General features: G+C 43.7%; 1 protein-coding gene across 2 annotated transcripts in view; it reads left to right on the plus strand.

The window, feature by feature from the left end:
• SLC9A7 (solute carrier family 9 member A7) overlaps positions 1–20,650 on the plus strand; it is a 160,638-nt gene extending 139,988 nt beyond the window's left edge. The window contains exons 14-17 of one of the 2 annotated variants that reach the window (XM_069463140.1): positions 771–834; positions 9,892–9,974; positions 15,802–15,907; positions 20,268–20,650. In XM_069463140.1, coding sequence (XP_069319241.1) covers positions 771–834; positions 9,892–9,974; positions 15,802–15,907; positions 20,268–20,522 — 508 coding nt within the window. In that variant the 3' untranslated portion in view covers positions 20,523–20,650. The remainder of the gene's footprint in view (positions 1–770; positions 835–9,891; positions 9,975–15,801; positions 15,908–20,267) is intronic. The other variant, XM_069463141.1, reaches the window with a different exon arrangement.

Genomic DNA, 20,650 nt, shown 5'->3' on the forward strand with positions numbered 1-20,650 from the left:
ATTTGGGGGTGGGGCAGTTATGGCCAAACCAACTTAGCAAGATTCTTGCTAAAATTGGGCAATGTAAAGATGGACATGGAAGCCCAAAAGCCAGGGCCTAGTTGGGAAGAGGATTCAGAGGAGCATGACTCAAGTTTGGTCAAGGAGAGGACTCTTCATCAGTATGCAAGCTGAAGTATTTAGGGGAAGTGTACTGATGTCTGCAACTTTATTTGAATGCAGCTAAAAGATAAGATGGGTGATGGAGAAATGGATAGATAGGTGATAAAGAAAATACAGTAAAATGTTAATGGATAGAATCTAGTGATGGTGTGTATACAGAGATTCACTATAAATTGAACACTTCCTTGAGTATATGAAAAAAAATTTTATAACAAAATATTAGGGAAATGAAAGCAGGTCAGGGTGGAAGTGAGGGAAACCGCAGTGAGAAAGGGTCCCATGCAGTGGGACCCACGTTTTGATAACTGGACCACCTGATGCAGGAGGGCAGATGGACAGTTGCCAGCATGTGCCATGTTCCAGAGGCCTTGCTTAGGGCATAAGTGCACCAGGTTCATCGCCCTTCCAGCCCTCTGGGACCGGAAGTGGTATACGACCTCTTTCTCATGACTTCTGCATGACCACCTTCCTTTCCTTTTAGCTAACCAACCACTCCTTCTGCTTTGGGAAGATGGTCAGCCTCGGACTGCTTTCAGCCAGCATGGCTGCCATGGGCCAAGCTAATACTTTCTGTTTTTCTCCTTGTCTTTCTCTCTGGTGACTTTTAGAGTTGGTGTTGACCCAGATCAAGACCCACCACCCAACAACGACAGCTTTCAAGTCTTACAAGGGGTAAGTCACAAGAGACGCTTCTTTTCGGGGAAGACATGATTTAAAAAGCTGAAATGTATTGAGCATTTGACACAGGCCAGCCACTTTACCTGATTCCCTCATTGTGATCTTGAAAACAACTTTATGAGGTGTGTACTGTTCTCCCCATTTTACAGATTAGAAGCTGAAGTTTGGGAGTTTCAGTGAATCACCTATAGTTAGAGAATTAGAAAGTGATGGAGGCAGGATTTGATTCCAGAGTCTATGTTCTTAAACAACCTTATGTAGGGGATGGGCTGGCCAGAAGGAGTGACTTCCCACCATCCAAGAATGGATATATTGGTTCTGAGTCTATCAGTAGGGCCTGGGAAGGAGAAAGAGAGGAATATGATTTGACTCTCCAGTCCAGGGAATCGGAGGAAGAGAGGAGAGAAGCTGGTGACTGCAGGCACTCCCGTTCCTCCAGGGCCTGGGATCCTCTAGGTCAGAAATTTGGAAAGGGCATAGTAGGGACGGCTTGCCTTTGCTCTGCAAGGTCCAGGGCCTCAGGTGGGAAAACTGGGAGGCTGGGGTTAACTCAAAGCTCGGGGCTGGAATCATCCAAAGGCTCATTTACTAACATGTCTGGCATCTGGGCTGGGGGGACTCAAGGATGAGGACCTGAGACTGAAATCCCTACACATGGCTTCTCCATGGGGCTCAAGCCACCTGCCAGCATGGTGGCCACAGGCCAGTCAGATTTCTTACATGATGGCTCAGGGTTCTAAAAGCAAGTGTCCCAGCAAGCAAAGTAGAAGCTACATTACCTTTTCTGACCTAATATTGTAAGTTTTCCAGCATCACTCCTGTGGCTTTCTATTGGTTAGGAACGCATTCCTAGGACCAGCCCAGATTCAATGGGCTGGTAGATAGAAACCATAACCTCTAGATGGGAAGAGTGTCAACAAATTTGCAGATATGTTTTAAGCTGCCATATCATCCCCCGTTGTGTAACTGTTGGGATGATTTTGGCTCCAGGTTTTGCTCCTTCCCAAGACAGGCATGTCCTGGGCAGGCAAGGTAGAGAAAGGAGAGTTATATCAGGGACAGAAATGTGTTATCAAAATATTATTATTTGGCCTTGGGAGTCTAGGACTGTTTTGTTCAGCATTGAATATCCAGTGCTGAGCACAGTGCTGACACATGGGGGGAGCTGCGTAGGCATTTGAAGGGCAAGGGGGGAGTGAGAGAGGCAGCACACAGCAGGTCGCTTCATTGACCACGTGCATGCATTGTTCACGAAACCCTGTTCTTTTTCTTCCAGTCAGCTTTGAATCACACTCATCATTGCACTTAATACTAAATCCAGTCTGCAGACTTGAGATTCCATAGGATCTTCTAAATGATTCCATCTACTACATCAGATTTAACAAGTCTTACAACATGTGGTGCTGTGTAGGGCCCAGGAGGTGCTACTCTACCCTTTCCAGGTTTCTTTCTCTTTGAGGGTGGCCATAGCCTAATAAGGCATTTATGGCATTGATGTCCATTCTAGGTTCCAGCTTAAGAGACACAAAGCCATGACCTCTGATATTTTGGGACATTTGGGGAAGAGTTGGATCTGGTGCCCACTTTAATGGAGCTCCAGAAGACCGCTGAGATTATATTAGAGTTGACCACTGTGCCAATTGGGAACATTTTGAAAATTTGCTAATTGACGCTAACCTTGATTAAGGACTTTAGAAAACAGGGTTTCAGGAACTGTACACCTTGAAGCTAATTTAGAGTATAACAGTTTGGGAAGTCTTGAAACTCATCCTGAGAAAACCTAGGGGAAAAACATGACAGATGTTTGTATTTCACTGAAAGGAAAATAATGTCTCTGGTAGGATACGGCCGCCCTATTCCAAAGCATCTCCACAGAACTATGGCCAGTCTAGATTAATTTTGTAAGAAAACAGGCTAATAACAGCTGGATAGCCAGGATTTGGAGAGATTTCATCTTGACAGTTCCAGACCAGGCAAAATATTTCCCACCCTTTTGCTGTTTCCCCTTGGCTCTCACCTCTGTATCCACACATCTGTAAAAGGAAATAAATGAAATGGTTTGGTTGGCATGTAGCAGAACTTACTGTGCATCTCTTCAGACCTGCACACTGGAGACACGGCTTGTACTTAGACTCAGTAGCAAACCTGCTGTCACTTTTATGTGAAAATGTTCAAGAAAGCAGTGGGGCCTGAGTGCTAAGGGTTCTCGCATTTAGTCCATGTAGTGACAGCTAAAATAGCTCCCCCTCCATGTGGAGTGAGCCTCAGGAACCCCCCTATGTGGGTAAACCCAGTGTTGTGTTCCTGTCAGCTCCCAGAGGGCTCTCTGGGCCAGGAGCACTGTGCATGTGGTGTGGTGAACGGGCTGGCAGCAACTCATGCAGCACCCCTAATCGTACCCCATTTGCCATCCGTAGCCAGGAGCTGTGTCACAGCTTCCCCTCACCTCCTCCCTTCCAAGCCTCACACATAGACATGCAGAGGGACCCTTAAAGTCAGTTCCACTGACCTTTTGAAAAACTTTCAAGATTGCTATCAGACTGTAGACAAACTTCAAGCTTGGTTTCCCAGGACACCCTCTTAGAAATGACTCATTCCCTTGTGCAGAAAGACCCTTATTTCTCCAAATCCTCCCGACCTGACCTTCTCATTCCATTGAACCACTAACAGCAGGGCTGGGAGCATTCAGTGGTCACAAAAAACAGGAAAACAGGGAAATAAATGGCCTTCTTGTTTTTGGGTGAAACCCTGGGTTCTTTCGGTTTCCCCTGAAATAGATCCAGATCACATGCTCAGTGTTGTCATGAAACTGAAGTCAGAGGTAGGGAAAGTCCAGATGTTTGTTCCCCACTAGAAAAAAAAGGGCAATTCTCTTTACTTCATTTTCTAAATAATCTTCCTAAAAACTACAAACAAACAAAAAACTGATATTTGATGGGAAAGCATTTCTTATAATGAGCATGATTTTCCTCGCTGGTTCCAGAAACAGGTTATAAACAGAGTCATGGTTTGGGAGCTACAGAATATTAGCTCTTGTGGGAGAAGGAAAGGAACTGTTGGCTAGAACTTTGGCCTTATGTGAGAGAAGCATAAGAATATTGTGGGCAGACTTCAGCTTTGTGTCCCTGGCAAGTTTGACTCATTAGAACAAAACAAGACAAAAAAAAAAAAAAAACTCAGTTGCTTTGTTTCTCTGGAGGTCTTGGTGACTTTGAAACAAAAACAAAAACAACCCCAGCTGGAGACAAGCTGCCCAATCCCAGGGGTGGCCTCCCACCCCATTAAAGGGGGAACTTTTCATGCCAGACTAGACAGCTGAGATTTCTGTTGGCCGGACATGCAGACACATCATTTACTTCCTTCCCCAAGTTTACAGAAGGGAACTCATTGATGGGAGCAGCTAAGAGCATGAATCTGAATTTATCCCAGCTTTATCATATCAGCAGGACAAGGTCATAAGCAGGATATTAATGAAATGTGGAAGAAAGGAAACTACACTATGCCTGTGTGCGTGTGTGTGTGTGTGTGTGTGTGTGTAGTGAAAACTATAGAAAATCAACTGTTCATGGTTGCATTGACTTACAACTTTCTGAGCAAGTTGGATTCCTGAGTTCTCCTCCAGTTTTCCTCCAGGCTGAAATCTGATACTCAGTCACCTAAATCTTTAACTTTAAACAGTTGCTGAGATGCCTTCCCTCAAACTGCTGCTCTCTGATATCTCCCCACCCCCTAGGTCCCTAAGTTTTTTTGTTCTTCCAATTGCCTCCCTTGGCCCCTTGATTTCCCTTTCTGCTATTCTTTCTTTTATTTTATAGAAGCACAGAGTCAATATGAATGTATTCATTCATTTGACAAATATTTATTGAGCACCTGTTTTATTTTAGACATTCCTTCAGGCCCTGGGAATACATCTGCAACAAGACAGATGAATTCCTGTCCTAAAGGGTTTGATGACACTGTGATGAAGGGTGAGGGTGGAGAATGGCAGAAGCGAGATTGTCTGCTCTTCCCCCAGGGAGCAGAGGCCTGTCCTTGCTGCTCCAAGTGCTCCGTGGACCTCACCAGAAAACTTGTTGGAAATGCAGACTCCTCACCCAGCCCCACTGAAGCGGAATCTGCATTTTGACAGTATCCCCAGGGGATTTGTGTGCACTTTACAATTTGAGAAGCCCTGGGCCAGGCAATGTGGAGCTCTGGGGAGAGTGTTAACCAAGGAATAAAACCGTCCATGTATCACTGTCAGAGATTTGATTCCCTGCTTTTAAACCCTGTGATTACCTCCCACTGAGAAATCTTGGGCCCATCATCCCAATGACATGATAAAGACCCAAATCAAGTTATATCATTTATTTACTCTTCTCTGTATTAATTTTCTGTGGCTGCTATAACAAATTACCAACAACGTAGTGGCTCGAAACAACACAATTTTATTATCTTATAGTTCAGTAGATCACAAGACTGGTGGCTCAGCTGGTTTCTCTGCTTTAAGTCTCTCAAGGCCAAAAGCAAGGTGTTGGCAGGGCTGGGCTCTTGGAGAGAAGCTACTTCTAGGGTCATTCAGGTTGTTGGTAGAATTCAGTTCCATGTGGTTGTAGGACTTAGGGTCCATGTCCTTGCTGGCTGTTGGCCAGGCGTCATGCTCAGCTCCTAGAAGCCCCCTTTCATCTTTAAAGCCAGCAACAGTGGGGCAAGTTCTTGTCAAGCTTCGAATCTCTCCTGTCTTCTTCTACTGTAACCTTCTGACTCTTTTGCCCTCCTTGTCCACTTTTAAGGGCCCATATGATTATACTGGGCTACGTGGATAACCTTAAGTCCATCTACAAAGCCCCCTTTGCCAGGTCATGTAACATGCTCACAAGCTCTGGGGATTAGGATGTAGAAATCTTTGAGAGGCCAATATTCTGCCTGCCACGTGCTCCATCCCTGAAAAAAAAAGTAAACTCTTCTCATTATTATAATGAACTTAACTTTGGAAAAAATCTTTTAACATTATATAATAATGGAATGAAATATAATTCTGCACAGATAACGTTATCCATCCAAAAATTATTCCAAAAATTGGACCATTTGCCATTCTTCCCCTCTGGAAAGGGTGCTCCTCAAGGGGCAGGTGCTGAGTCTTGCTCATCTTTGTGTTTCTAGCACCCAGCATGGTCCCTGGCACATAGTAAATGCTTAATGAATGCAGAATGCAGAAGAAACAGACACTAGTTCTTACATGCTCAAAAATGGTAACAAGCAGGGTTGCTGGTGTTTATTTTCTTGAGGGAGCTTCTCTACTAATAATGTCAGTAAAAAGATTAAAAATCCCCTGTGTAAAGAGCCACACAAGATAGCCAAATGATGTTAATAACTAGTTTTCCCTCCAACAAATGTATGTTTGAAATTACATATCCAGTCTTTGCAAATGAACTGAATTAATAATATGAGCTCTAACTATATGCTAGATACTATGTTAAATATTTCACAAATATTTAATTGGCACAAAAAGTCACATGGCTAATAATATAATAGTGAGAGTCATTACCATTCTAAGTTCTTTAAGTGTAAAAGTCATTTATGCCTCTAAAATAAAAGCCTCTTTTATTCTCTACACGTACAACACTTCTAACAACAAATATGTGGGTTTTTTGTTTTTCTCACACCAATCAATTCTCCAATTCTCTGGTTACCAACTGGGTATCCTACAGTTTAACTCAATTGTGACACTAACTGCCCAGAGTTAGCTCAGACCACACAGGTTAAGGCTCAGTCCCACAAGACTGCCCTCCCTTCACACACTAGTCGGAAGTCCCAGGTTGTGTCCTGTACTTCTGACTGACTGGCTATATATCAGGGGTTCCCATGACCCCCTCCTCAGGTGCAGTAATTTGCTAGAATGACTCACAGAATCCAGGAAAAGCACTTTACTTACTATTACCAATTTATTATAAAGAATACAACTTAGGAACAGCCAAATGGAAGAGATGCATAGGGCAGGGGATGGGGATCAGAGTGCATGGGGCCATCTTGGAAGCTCTCTGAACCCCATCCTTTAGGGTTTTATGGAGGTCCTGTTATGTAGGCATGATTGATTAAATCATTGGCCATCTCACTGATAATTTACTCAATCCCTAGTCCCTGTCCTCTCCTGGAAATCAGGGGTGGGGATGAAAGTTCCAACCCTCTAATCACATGGTTGGTTCCTGTGGCAACCAGCCCCCATCCCCATCCTCCAAAAGTCACCTAATTAGCATTAACTCAGGTATGATTGAAAGGAGCTTATTATGAATAAAAAAGATGCTCCTCTCATCCTAACCACTCAGGAAATTCCATGGGTTTTACGAGTTTTATGCCAGGAACTGGAGTGAAGACCAATGTATGATATATTTCTTGTCGTATCATAATATCACAGCCTCATAATGCCCCCATGAGGTAGGAAATTGTTTATATCTCCATTTTACAGTGAGGACACTGAAGCACAGAAAGGTTAGGTAACTTTCTCACAGTCACACAGCCAGGCAATGGCAGTCAGGACCCAGCTAGTCTGTTGAGAGAGCCTGTAATGTCCACACCTCCACCTCCTGGAGTGCTCTGTTGCTTTTGAAACATTTTGCAGAGAAGCCAAGCTTGTGCATGGCCTTGAAAGATGAATAGAGGTCAGCCAGGTAGGTGTGGTAGGGAGGAGATGAGAGGAAGAAAGGGTATCCCAGGCTCTAGAAGTAGCCTGAGCTAGAGACATGAGGTATGAACCCTTCTGGTGGGAATGCAGGTTTTGAGGATGGGTGTGGTAAGAGAGAAAGTCTCCGCTTTTTCTGTGGGCAGCACAGGAATGGAAATCCAAGAGTCTCCAATTGCAGCCAGGAAAGAGGCCCTGCCTTCCCCCACAGTGACCCCTGCTCAGCCTTGTGCTGTTTGGAGCCCACAGAAAGGGCTCTCCTGGCTTCTCTGTGATAGCAGCTCAGATCATGTGGTAAAGCAATTGTTGGTTATCTTCTGGGTCAGCTTAAAAAATTAGTTCTATTCCACAGAACCACCCTGATTACTCCAAAGCCACCCTATGTGGATTTATCTAAGTTCTTCCCATACCTAATCATGCTTCTGGCACCATCTCAGAATAAGGAGTTGTTTAATGCCCTTTTTGCAAGGTTACACCTTTGATTTGTTCCGAACTTATCCCTCAGCCTTTAAGGGTTGTCTCTTAGTTGGGATTTGCTGTGCAATCTGAGGTCACTTTATCTTATTTGTGGATTAAAGGCATATCTTTCTGTAGCCTGAGAAGACCTTTTGTTAGTTTGGTCAAATAGAAGCCCCTCCCTTGCTTAACTCATTTTAATTGTCCCTTTTGGGGCTTATATAAGTCTCTTGTAGCTTCCTTGAGTTGAGATGGCAAGAACTTAAATATTCCAGGTGATGATAAATGCTTGTGGTTTTGCAGAGGTTAAGAAATGACAGAGTAGGGTTTGTTGTTTTCCTTGTTGATTTAAGGGAAGGAGTGGAAGAAACTGACTTTGGGGGATTTGCTTTGTGCCTGATGGTTTATAATATCCTTCCTGATAATGTTTATTATCTTGCTAGTTTATTCTTTAGTAAAATTTTACAGGTACTACTTAGAACTGAGAGTCTAGAGCCTGTCACTTTGTAAAGAACCATTTGATTTTTCCATAAAAATATTTGCCTATCAGATGGGTCATCTACCACTTTTCTTCTTAGTCATGTGGCATTTTGAAATCTTCTTAGAGTTTTCATTGGGTTGGCGATTGGTTACCCAAAGGAACAATTGTTATCTGCAAGTCGTGACATTTCTGTGCCCTCTTTCTTCCACATGATTTATAAAAATGTAAAACAAAATTGGTCTCTGGAGTCTCTCCTTATTTATATTTCCTCATCCACGGAAGTGCCTGTTAAACTAAGCCATTTCCATATCCGTCACTAAGCATTCCTTAAATACCATGGGGACTCAATTTTTAAAAATAGTCTTTGCTGTTGGGAACTTTAGGAATGTAAATAGTACTTGGTAATTTCCTTCCTTCTACTTGTCTATTTGCTTGGCTTCTCAAAGATCTCTGATCAATCTTTGGTGTTGCTATTACAGGTAGAATTGACACTCACTGTGATATAGAACTGCTTGTAATTTTGGTTCAAGTTTTATTCAGTGACTGTCGATTGTCCCTCACTTGCAGAGTTGCCTCTCTCTGTGATATTAAAGAGGATGATGAGAAAAATGGCTGTGCTCCACAAGCCATCTCTATTTTCAGAGCCCCACTAGTGCCCTCAAATTGCTGCAATCTGATTTTTATATTAATTGTGCTGTTTATGATATTTATAATGTCTAGATTTCCTAGACCTCAAGTGAATATTTGATTTGGCAGGTTATTTTGAAAATTCAGTGACAAAGATATTTGAGTTGGAAGGGCATGAAGAGCAGCAAGGAACTTGCTACTTGAGGGTAGATAAAATAACAGAATTGCTAGTCGGGGGTCTGTTTCCCCTGCCCACTGACCCCACCTTCCTAAAGCTGGTAGGGAAACAAGTTACCTCGACACCTGGAGCACAATGTTAGGTGCCAGGATGAGGACCACAGAGAAGCCTTGGCTAGTTTGTCAAGAAACTCAACGAAGTGTGGTTTCCCCAGGCCTGCTTGGGATGGTGGTGGGGGGGGGCGGGGGTGGTCTGGAAAGTTGGTTTCACAGATGCTTTTAAAAATATTCTCTATAAATCAATTTTGGCCCATTAGGATCTAGACTATTTTAGGGTAATTAATCTGCTTAAAGGCACTTTGAGGAAAATTACAATAAAAATGCCAAAAGAAATTTTGTACTACATTGAGTTTATGCACCCACAGACATAAACAAGTCTTTTTACTTTGAGGATTGCTCTTTCTGCTTTTTGGGTTTATTCAATTTCTGCCCAAGTATTACCTCCCAATATATCTTTGAAACTATGGTGATATGGGATGTTTGACTATGAGGTCTAGATCTATAAAAATTATAGTGAAAAAAGAAGCTTTCCCTCCCTTCTTTGAGATTCTTTTTTGTGCAACTAAGCATATGTCCTCTTGTTTGTTCCTAGGATGGCCCAGATTCTGCCACAGGAAACCGTACAAAGCAGGAGAGCGCGTGGATATTCAGGCTGTGGTACAGCTTTGACCACAAGTATCCTTTTAAGCGGCATCCCCTGTGCTGGTGAAACATTGATGATGAAATCCTCCTGTTGAATTTTTGGTGAATGACTTCTGATGAGTAAGGAAAGATGTGTACTTGGGACAGCTGTAGTCAGTCCTCTCGTGGGACACGTGCTCTGATCATTCAACCACAGGTAGTCCTGGTGAGCATCTCTCTGGCCAAGAGGAATGTTTGTATATCCTTAGAGTAGCCAATCCACAGCCTGGTACACTCATGTGGCTCTTGAAAGCTTTATGTCCAGGGGAACTATGCCTTTGTAGGTAAATTAGGCTAAAATTACACAGTGAATCATGCTGTGGTCATCATGCTGTGGTCAGGAAGGGAAAGGGAGCTTTAGCTGTTAACCCACATGAGGAGGATAATTCCTATTGGCTGAACTCAGCCAAGTCTGATCTTTTGTGATTTGATAGTGGTATAACTGGGCCACACGCAGGGCAGACCCTGTGTTAGTAGATTCACTTGGTCCCAGATAAAAATTAAAAACCAACAAGTTAAACCTTCATGGTTTCTTAAATTGACATAGTGATCAAACAGGCAGGTGGCTTATTACATATGATCTTTGGGGACTTGGAAAATGTTTAAGAATTTTTTTTTAAGAGACAAGGTCTTGCTCTGTCACCCAGGCTAGAGTGCAATAGTGTGATCGTAGCTCACTGCTGCCTTGAACTCCTGGGCTCAAGCAAAGCAATCCTCCTGCCTCAGCCTCCCAAATAGCTAGGACTACAGTTGTACGCCACCATGCACAGCTATTTATTTTTATTTTTTTGTAGAGAGAGGGTCTCACTGTATTCCTCAGGCTGGTCTAAAACTCCTGACCTCAAATGATCCTCCTGTCTTGGCCTTCCGAAGTGCTGGGATTGCAGGTGTGAGCTACTGTGCCTGGCCAGAAATATTTTTATTGAAGTATAACAGATATACAGAAAAGTACACAAATCATAAGTGCTCAGTTCCTGTGTTACCTTCTAGAAGCTTTATTGCATATCTTCTGTGCATTTTTTCTACTGAGTGACAGACACGGGCAATTAAAAAAATCTAGAGATAATTTTCAATGCTCTGGATGAGGTTATCGTCCTTCAGAGAATGGTTTAAGCTCACATCTGGTCAGTGGCTGGGCTAAGGGTATTAGCAATTCCAGATCACCTTAATCCAACCAGGAATAAAGGTGATGTGAAGCCAGGCATCAGTTTCTGTGGGTATTAGTCTGTTTTTTCTTTGCCTTTTTTTCTGGGTCCCCACTTAAAGCCTGGGATATTTATATTTTCTTCCTTTGTGGGCCCCAAACTCCGATTTTTGTCAGGCTCTGTCTTTGTAAATCTGCCAGATGCTCTGCTCAGCTTCTCAGGTGCCGTTAGGGAAACTGTGGCTCACCAAGTGTGAGGCTCACCTCTTGGCTATCCTTCTCCCAGATTCTGGCCCTCGTCACTGCCTTGGCAGCTTTCTGAAGCCATCAAACAGATGGTTTTGTCGTGTTTTATTTTGACCAGATTTCTAGTTCTCAGTGGAAAAGTTTGGTTCAAATTACCATGTTTGCTATTAACTGAAATAGAACCCCCAGGGATTTTTTTTTAAGCCACATGAATGTTGTCTATGTTGTAATCCAGAATGCATGTTGCTCACTTGGCTCAGAAAGTATATAGAGCAAACTGAAAAGTATCCACAGGAGAGTGACAACATGCTAAAGTGATAAAAAATTGATTCTTTGAAGACAAACAGGAGTTATCACTAAAGTCCCATCTGAATCTAAATTTTAGTGACTTTGGGATTTCCACTTTTTAGTTTGGAGAAGAGAAACTAAGAAAGAACATAAACAGGCATAAAGAGTCTGAAGAATTAAATGAGGAAGGTCACCATGATTCATTCTATAGCTCCACAGATGATCTAACAAGAAAATGTGGGCTTTGGCTGCATCAGAAGAGAGTTCAGCTGGACATGAATGACTCCCACAGGCTGGCAGGAGGGAGTGTGGGACCTCCTTCCCTGAACAAGCCTTAACACGGAATAGATGGGCTTCTAGTGTAAGATGAGAGACTCAGCACACACATATACCTCCCTTTTCTCCCCAGGCTTCATTGAAATTGCAAAAAGTTATGTTTTTATCTACTTAGAAGACCAATGGTAGAGGGAATTATAGCAGAGAAAACTGTAACCAAAGACAAAAGTGAGTCATAAGCCAGTTTTTCCAGGCGATTTGTGAAAGAATATTGTCAGGAGTACCTGCAACAGGTACTTCCTGTGTCAACAGATCAACTGGTAACTGTTAATTTTCTCTTCAGGCCATACATCTTTAAAGAAAGTAGAGACACTGCCTGGGGAAGGCTTGTAGAGAAACAGATCTTGAGGGAACCAAAGATTTTTCTTCTCAGAGTAACCCACCCCCCCACCCCCCGTGACTTTGGCCATGGTAGAAGTCCCCAGCCTGCCTGATGAACAGAGAAACTAAATAAAGACATGAGGATAGGGGTGCCAACGTAATTGAACAATTCCAAATATTTAATTTTTTATTTTTCTAATAAAATCTGTAGAGCATTGAGAGGTTTTTCCAGTTGCAAGAGTAGATTATTAGAAAAAGAAGTAAATAAGAAGAAATTCTTAGAAATTAAAAATATGAAGTTTCTGAAACTAATAAAAAATATAATGAATAGTTTAATAATTTGAACATGATGAATACCAAATTGTTCATCTGGAAGGTAAACTTGAGAAAAAAATCCAAGAATTAGAGCAAGAAGTCAGAGACATGTAAGAGGAGGAGACTTTCAAGATGTGGAGGTGAGACCTAGGTGGTCCAAATCATTTAATAGGATCTGAAAGGAGAGTATGGAGCCTATGGAGAAAAAGAAGTACCAAAGAAATAATGGAAGAAAAATTCCCTTAGCTAAGAAAGACACTTGTTTCCAGAGTACAAAGGCCCCCCAAATGTGAGTAGGATGAATGGACACATTCTGGGGACATTCCATAACTACCAGAGAAAAAGATGGAATCTTTGAGGCTTCCAAAAAGAAAAATAGGCAGCCTTCAAAGGACAAAAATCAGACTTCTTATGGATAAAATTGGATGTTAGAATACAGTTGAGCAATATCTTCAAAGTTCTAGGGATGAAATAAAAAGTCCGAACCTAGAGTTCTACACCTAAACTGCCAATCAAAAATGAGAGAATAAAGGAGGGTAGCTTTCAGACATGCAAGAAGAGTTCAGAAAGTTTAGTGACAAGCAGACCCTATAAAAAGGAAGAAAAATAACATTAGGATCAAATAAAACAAAAGTCCAACAAAGGCAACAACATCAAAGAAACAATGATTGTTATAACCCAGAAGAAGTGAACAAATTTTTTAAAAATTAAAAGAAGATCCTTTATTTAGCAAGACACTTAAGGGTTTTCTTCTGACAAAGTTTAAATAACAGTGTATTATATTTCTTTTTATATTGCTCTAACCACTCTGCTTGGTTCTACAGTGAATCTTCATACAATGACGTTATTACAAATGCTGTTGATTGGTTTTTAACACTTAGACTCAATCTGTAGATAAAGCTTACTTATTAGTTATAAAGTAGAAAGCAAATGTTACATATCTATATTATAAAATTATAATAAAATTGGAAAAGAAAAAAATTGGAAAGCAGAGACAAGAGTGTAAATGAATTAAACTTAACCATCCTTCATAGGAGAGAGTTTAAAGCCTCTAACTAAAGTTTAGAAGTCAGGAAGTAGGAGGAAAAAATGTTATAAAGTTATAATGATAATTACCAGAACAACTAGGGTAGAAAAGAGAGACTTGATGTTTCATTTTGTGCCCTTCCAACAATTTGAATATTTAGAAGCTTATATGTGTGTGTGTATATATATATATATATATATTTTTTTTTTTTCTTTTTTGAAGAAGTTGTTAGAGGGCCTTCTGGATTAGTAGAAGAGAGAGAGCTCGTCTTTGGGAGGCCTGAGGCAGGAACTGAAAGGCGGCCTCTGGGTTCCCCTTGACCTTTGCTTATTTGTCATTTCCACAGATCTGAGCCTCTGTTACCTTCTGAAACAAAGACACAAGAAAACTGACAGGCCTATAGGTGCTATTCCCAAATTGGAAGAGCGCCTGTCCTGCACCTCTCCCCAGCAATGTCATTCAAGGAGAGCAGTAAAAGGGGAGCTGGCTCTGTGTGTAAAGCGCTCCAGCTGAACTCTCACATCCTCTGTGGTTGAGTAATTCCAAACTAGAAGCATTCCCCAGTATCTCCCTCCCAACTCCTCTAGAGAGAGCTGCGTTTCTCTGGTGCTTCTCTGAATGAACACGAGAAGTGATGGTGCTCCTAACAGTTGTCCTCTTAGGTACACACAGCTGTGGCATCTCCTCACCTTCCTTTAAAGTGTCTTGGCCATCCCTGTAGTCAAGGTGGCCATCTGAGACTCCACCTTGTCCACGTTGCTTAGGCTGTGCGTCTCAGAAATGGTCCAGGTTCTATCATAATGTGACCGGTGCTTCCTGGTGTTTCCCGCAAGGGGCTGTGGGTTCCGCAGTTCTGATATTCACTGAGAGAGAAACCCTGAGCTTTCCAGTCTCTACTTCATCTAGAGCAGTGGTCTCAACCGAGGGCAAATTTGCTTTCCAGGAAACATTTGGCAATTTTTTGGAGACATTTTTGGTTGTCACAACTTTAGGAGGGGGGTCAGGGTGCTACTGACATCAACAGGCAGTCCCCAATTTATGATGGTTCAACTTATGGCTTTTCAATTTTATGATGGTGCGAAAATGATACGTGTTTGGTAGAAACCATACTTCAAGTACCCATACAGCCATTCTGGTTTTCACTTTCAGTACAGCATCTGATAAATTACATCAGCTATGGAGTACTTTATTATAAAACAGGCTTTGTGTTAGGTGATTTTGCCCAGCTATAGGCTAATGTAAGTGTTCTGAGCACAGTTAAGCTAGGCTAGGCTAAGCTATGATGTTCAATAGGTTAGGTGTATTAAGTGCATTTTCAACCTGTGATATTTTCAACTTTCAATGGGTTTATTAGGATGTAGCCCCATTGTAAGTTGAAGAGCATCTGTAGTAGGTAGAGTCCAGGGATGTTGCTCAGCGTCCCACCAAGCACAGAGCAATTTCCCACAGCAAAGAATGGTCAGGCCCCAAATGTCAATAGCGTTGAAGTTGAGAAGCCTTGTGCTAGAATCTGGGAGAGAAGCCGTGGGTAGAGTGAAGAATAGTGCTGTATGGGAAGTTGGGAGATTACGGTACGAGTAACCTTACTGAAATCATTTCACCTTGCCAAGTCTCAGTTTCTGCCTTTGTAGTAGCCTCAGCCCACTTCTAAGGTCCTGTCCAGCTCCAGCATTTCCTCCACGTGCCCTCTGGGTAGAGTGGTTTATAAGAATACTTGCAGAGAACGAAAGCAGAGGGGACTCAGGGGCCACAACCCCCCATTCCAGGTACACTATTTCCTATTTCTGAGGCCTGGGCTGTTTGCGTCTCAGAAGCCGAAATGCTGATTGAAAGCAAAACTCTCATTCGATGTGACGAAGAAGGGAGAAGGGGGTTCTAATTAATCAAATATGTTTTTTAACTGAATGTTAGGAATCACCAACCTGAGAGTTAACAGTTACCATTTAAGGCTAATAGGGCTAGCTTACTCTTTGATTCAAACTGTTGCAGGGTACAAGTATTTCCTATATCACACTGGCAAAAGGGGAAAAAGAAGCTTTTTGTGGGAAGAATGTTGGATGATTTACTGTGGGATTTTTAAACACATTTTGGGGTGTGTGTGTGTTTTCTTTCGCAGCCATTTTTCCTTAATTCCCATTTTACAGTTACTTGAAGCCTATCCTCACACACAGTGGCCCCCCACTAACCACCACTCTTCCCACCTGGTGTGGCTTGCTGGCTCGGTGTCTGACTAGTCCCCAGGTGTACGACGTAAGTACAGCAGGCCAGGGCAGTAGTCCTGCTCACTATGCTCCCTTACCTAGGGAAAAGAAACCATCACACGCCTGCCTGCAAATCCACAGATTTTGCTTCTTTAATAAGATGACTAGAAATGGCCAGCTTACATATGTTTATATGTTTTGCACAGTACCAGAGAAACCTTTTACCAGGATTATGGGATTCCCCAACATTGGCAGCTGTGCTGGAGTAGAAAGAACACTACATTTGGAGTCAGAACAACTAAATTGGAATCCAAGCCCTGATAGGCCATAGAAGTGCTCTGCACCTCAGTTCTCTAATCTGTAAAATGGGTCCAGTAGTACAGGCTGGCTGTGAGAGTTAAACGATTAGGTCTGTAAAGATGCACTGTAAACTACAAAGCCTTTCACAAATGTAAGGATTCCTTTTGTAAGTGGTTTATTTACATTGATGTGGTTAGACCTTTCTTTCCATTTTCAGGTTCTAGAAATAGACTCAGCACAGTATGAAAATAACACTCCCACTGGTGGATGGCTTAGATTCAGGGCTGGCCCTTGAGCTTCTCATGTGGGTGGCAGGGTGGAGAGCTGGGGAGAGCAAGCAGCTACCACATGGAGGGAGTGGAGGGGAGGTTAAAGGCCTGCCTTCTTCCCCATCTCTCCTCAGCCATCCTCATCAGCTTGTCATTAACACAATCATTATACCCAGGGAGAAAAGAACTCCTTAAATTTTCATACAGCTTTATAGCTCACAAAGGCTAATTTTGTTCTGTTGGCCATGCCGTGAATAAGCAGGTCCTATGATGTTACAGAGGAGGAAAGTGTAGCTCAGTGATGATGTGAGTTGTCCACAGTCAGTAATTGGCAGAGCTGGGAGCCTAATGCAGGTCTTCAAATACTTAGCAAATGACCTGCAGTTTACTTGATCAGTGATGACAAAACAGAGCGCAAAGCCCAGATCTGAGAGAGAAGGGCCCTAAACAAGTAAGTTCTAACAGGGATGGCACGCACTCAGGTGGCACAGAGGGGAAAGAGACGTGGACACCATAGCGAGGTGGGGGCGCTGGGGCAGGGGGAAGGGCAGCCACATCAGAGCGCCCAGGATCAGAGGATACAGTGTGCTCTGCCTTCAAGAACAGGCATGACAGCTGCCAAGTCGCCATGAGTCCTACACCTGCTACTGCTGTGCAGTGGGAGAGCCTCGCAGAGAGTAGGTGCCATGTGTCTGTCATCCCAAGGCCCTTGGGCCCCTCCCCAGCTCCTTCAGAGGAAGGCGACTATTGAAAAGGCCTGGTGGGCAGCGACAGAACTTTACACCTGTAAACCCAGCCCGGCTACTGGATTTACTCCTTTGGGAGAGCAGGTTCTGCCTGGTAAAAATGCAGTTCTGCCATAACCTTTTGTTTGAATCTTCACCACTTGTGACAGACAGCAGCGTTCATGTCTCCTCCTTCTCTTAAAGATAGTTGAGCCTTCCATTGTCCCCAGTTCCTCCCCAGATCAAAATGAAATTCCTGTGCCACCTGTGACAAACTGGTTTTAAATTACAAAAAGAAATGGGTAGGATGGTGAGGACACCATTTCCCTAGAAAGGTTCCCAGTTTGTAAAGTGATTTTTAATGCTATGGTAAGTTTTTAATGTACCGTCAGCCTACAGAAGAATGCTAGTTACCTTTTAGGTCAGAAGGATACAAACCAATAGATCATAAAGTTAGTTTTATGATTTCTCAAACCTGCTACTAGCTTACTTCAGAAAAGCCGGCTAGTGCTAACTGCTGCACGGTTCGCTTGCTGCGGCCCTCTGTCTGCACTGGCCGTAGGGGCCATTTGGGTGGGTTTTGTCATCAGAGACAAAGAGTGCCGACATGGCAGTTCGGCTTCTCCCACTAACGAAGCTCCAAGTGTGATTATACCTTCTGATTTTAAGTTTTGCTGGATTTATACGTTGTCTCCTAGCTCTGGTCTCTTCTGAACAATTTGTAAACCCTTCCATCTCAATTAGGTTCTAACAGGGGTCACTTTTCGTGTCTATGTAATAGTAAAACAACTACCCCACTATTAAAACCTTATTAAAACTTCACCTAACCTGAAGCTTACTAATTTTTCCCCTTACTCATAGATTAGGAATATCTAGACTAGTTTGAACTCAGCATAAAGTCAATAAACTCACAGTCAGGTAAGTTCAAAGTATTTCCCTCACCAATTCAAGAGACTACTCAAGGTTTTCTTTCAGGGATCATGTTTGGCCTGTGGATGCCCCACAGCCAACCTCAGATGGGGTGACTTGGGCTTCTAGCAAGAATCACCCTCAATACTGCTGCTGCTGCTGCTCTGGGCTGGGGTGCTGCCCGGGGTCTCAGCCAGCTGCAGACAATCCTCTGCAAGGAGTCAGAGCAGGCCACCCCAGCATTCATGCTGGGGTCTCCTCTGTGGTGCTGTGGGGGGATTTCCTCCATTTGCAGAATTACCCTCACATGCAGTTGTCTCATGTTTGTCTCTGTCCCTCTGTGGCTCCAAACCTTCAAATGGCAAAATACATGCCAAAACCATCTCCCTGAAAATTGGGAGCTAAGAGCCCTGGCAGAAATCTTTTGACAGAGATTGAACAAAAACATGGTTTAGCACATGTATGAACAGGAGAACCGGAACGTGTTAAGACAGGGAAGGAGGACTCCCTGGAAGTTGGACCCTCAGATGAGGCACATGGTATATTTGTTGTTAAGAAAACTAATCGTAGAGCACATTGAGCTTCAGGACCTTGTAAACACCAATGAAGAGGAGGAAATTTGAGACTTCGGAGGGAGATTTGGAACACCGCTCTAAATGTCTGCCTGGGTACAGGAATTTTATTTGATTGTGCATTTGCACCCTGCTTCGTTCCAGCGGGGGTTTGAGGCAGCAAGCGAGAGGAGTTGCATGCTTGCCTGTTAAAAATGCCAGAATATTGGTTAAGTGGAGTCACACTGTGGACTGTGTGTGAAGTCGACATCACTGAGAAACAATGCAGAAAACGAGCATGTGCTTGTCGCCAGCAAGTGCACAGAAACAGGCTGGGAGAGGAGAAGCGAGGGATGGATACTCAACCCATGAATGTTTCCTAGCTTGAAGCATTTACCAGACATTCATTTAGCACCTACTGTGAGGTAAGCATCATTGAGGAAGGTGCCAGGAGGCGGAGAAGGAGGTCACTGCCCTTTGCTGCTTTATCATCTAGCTGGGGGGTCCAGGCACTGACCTGGGGGAATCTGCCCACAGCCTGGGGCAGCGTGACTGAGCAGGGTGTGGGGATCAGGGAGGCTGGTTCCATGTCCTAGAGGCCCTGTGGTGTAGAGGATGCAGGACTTCAGATGAGCTTTGAAGGGCAACGGGAAACAGGAGAGAAAAGAGCAGTTTGCCCAGAGCGTTTGACACTGTGTGTTGGCTATTCAAGGCCGTCCTCGGTGTTTGACAGGCCTCAGTGCAGCGAGAAAGCTGGATCATGGCCCTCCCCTTGTTTTGCTTGTTAAACCTATCGGAGAGTGAAAGGTTCTGTCTGACCGCGCGCTGTCTCCCGGCACTCTCCCCACCATCTGGTAGTTCCAAGGGCTACAATTTTGCCAAGGCCTGCCTTGTGTAGTACAACTACTGCTTAGCATGACGTGCCATTCCAGTCCTTTTCCTGACAGGGCAATTTTTCACATGCTTTATGTGGGTAAAGCCAGTGTGGAGGCGGCATAAATTCTAACTCTACTTCCTATCAGCTGGACGACTTCAGGCATGTTTCATAGGCTCTCTTAGCTCAGGTTTTCTGCTGTGATAAGAGCGTTCACGCCTTCACAGGGGAGGAGTGAGGATCAAATGAGAGCTTATGTGACATAATACATGCTCAATAAAATGTACTCTCCCTCTCTGTTATTTGTTTCAGCCACCTGAGGATGTAGAGGGGAGGGCTTGTCCTCAGGGTTTTCCTGTGGGGACAGCAGAGAGGAAACAGGGAGGAAATCCTAATTATGGTTTGCCTCTTCCCCTCAGTCGCTGACTAGGACAAAGAGTAGTTCAAATGTAAACAAGGTGGGTTTGGGATGGTTTGTGTAGGGCAAGAGGCCCACCCAGAAGGCCTACTCAGAAAAGAGAAGACATGGAAAAGGAGGTCACTGCCCTTTGGTGGTTTATCATTCAGGTGGGGATTCCAGTGTTCTAAATCCTGGTCCCAGCAACAGTGCCTTGGATGGAATAGCACTCTACAGTTTATATCCAGTTGCTATACTAGAGGCTCAAGGCAGGCAAGTTCTATAATCCTCAGTTTTCAGGCGAGGAATTGGGGTTGGGTTGGCTCCAGCCCTGGAGGATATCAGTCTCCCATTTTTGTTGTTGTTGTTGGTTGTGCTTTCCAGAACCAAGAGCCACTTCGAGAAGAAGACTCTGATTTCATCCTGACCGAGGGCGACCTCACCTTGACCTACGGAGATAGCACAGTGACTGCGAATGGCTCCTCAGGCTCCCACACGGCTTCCACAAGTCTCGAGGGCGGTCGGAGAACGAAGAGTAGCTCCGAGGAAGTGCTGGAGCGAGACCTGGGAATGGGAGACCAGAAGGTCTCGAGCTGGGGCACCCACCTCGTGTTTCCTCTGGAGGATAATAACTCCTGACTTTCCCCCTAGACCCCGAAGCGATGGGGTAGGCTCCCTGTGGGGTGAGGATGGCTGCAAGCCCCAGTGTTTGAGGTAGGGCATTGACTGGATTGAAATTAACGCTTCTATTTTATTGGGGTCTGAAG

Source organism: Eulemur rufifrons, chromosome 30, assembly GCF_041146395.1.
Source record: "Eulemur rufifrons isolate Redbay chromosome 30, OSU_ERuf_1, whole genome shotgun sequence".
NCBI lineage: Eukaryota > Metazoa > Chordata > Mammalia > Primates > Lemuridae > Eulemur > Eulemur rufifrons.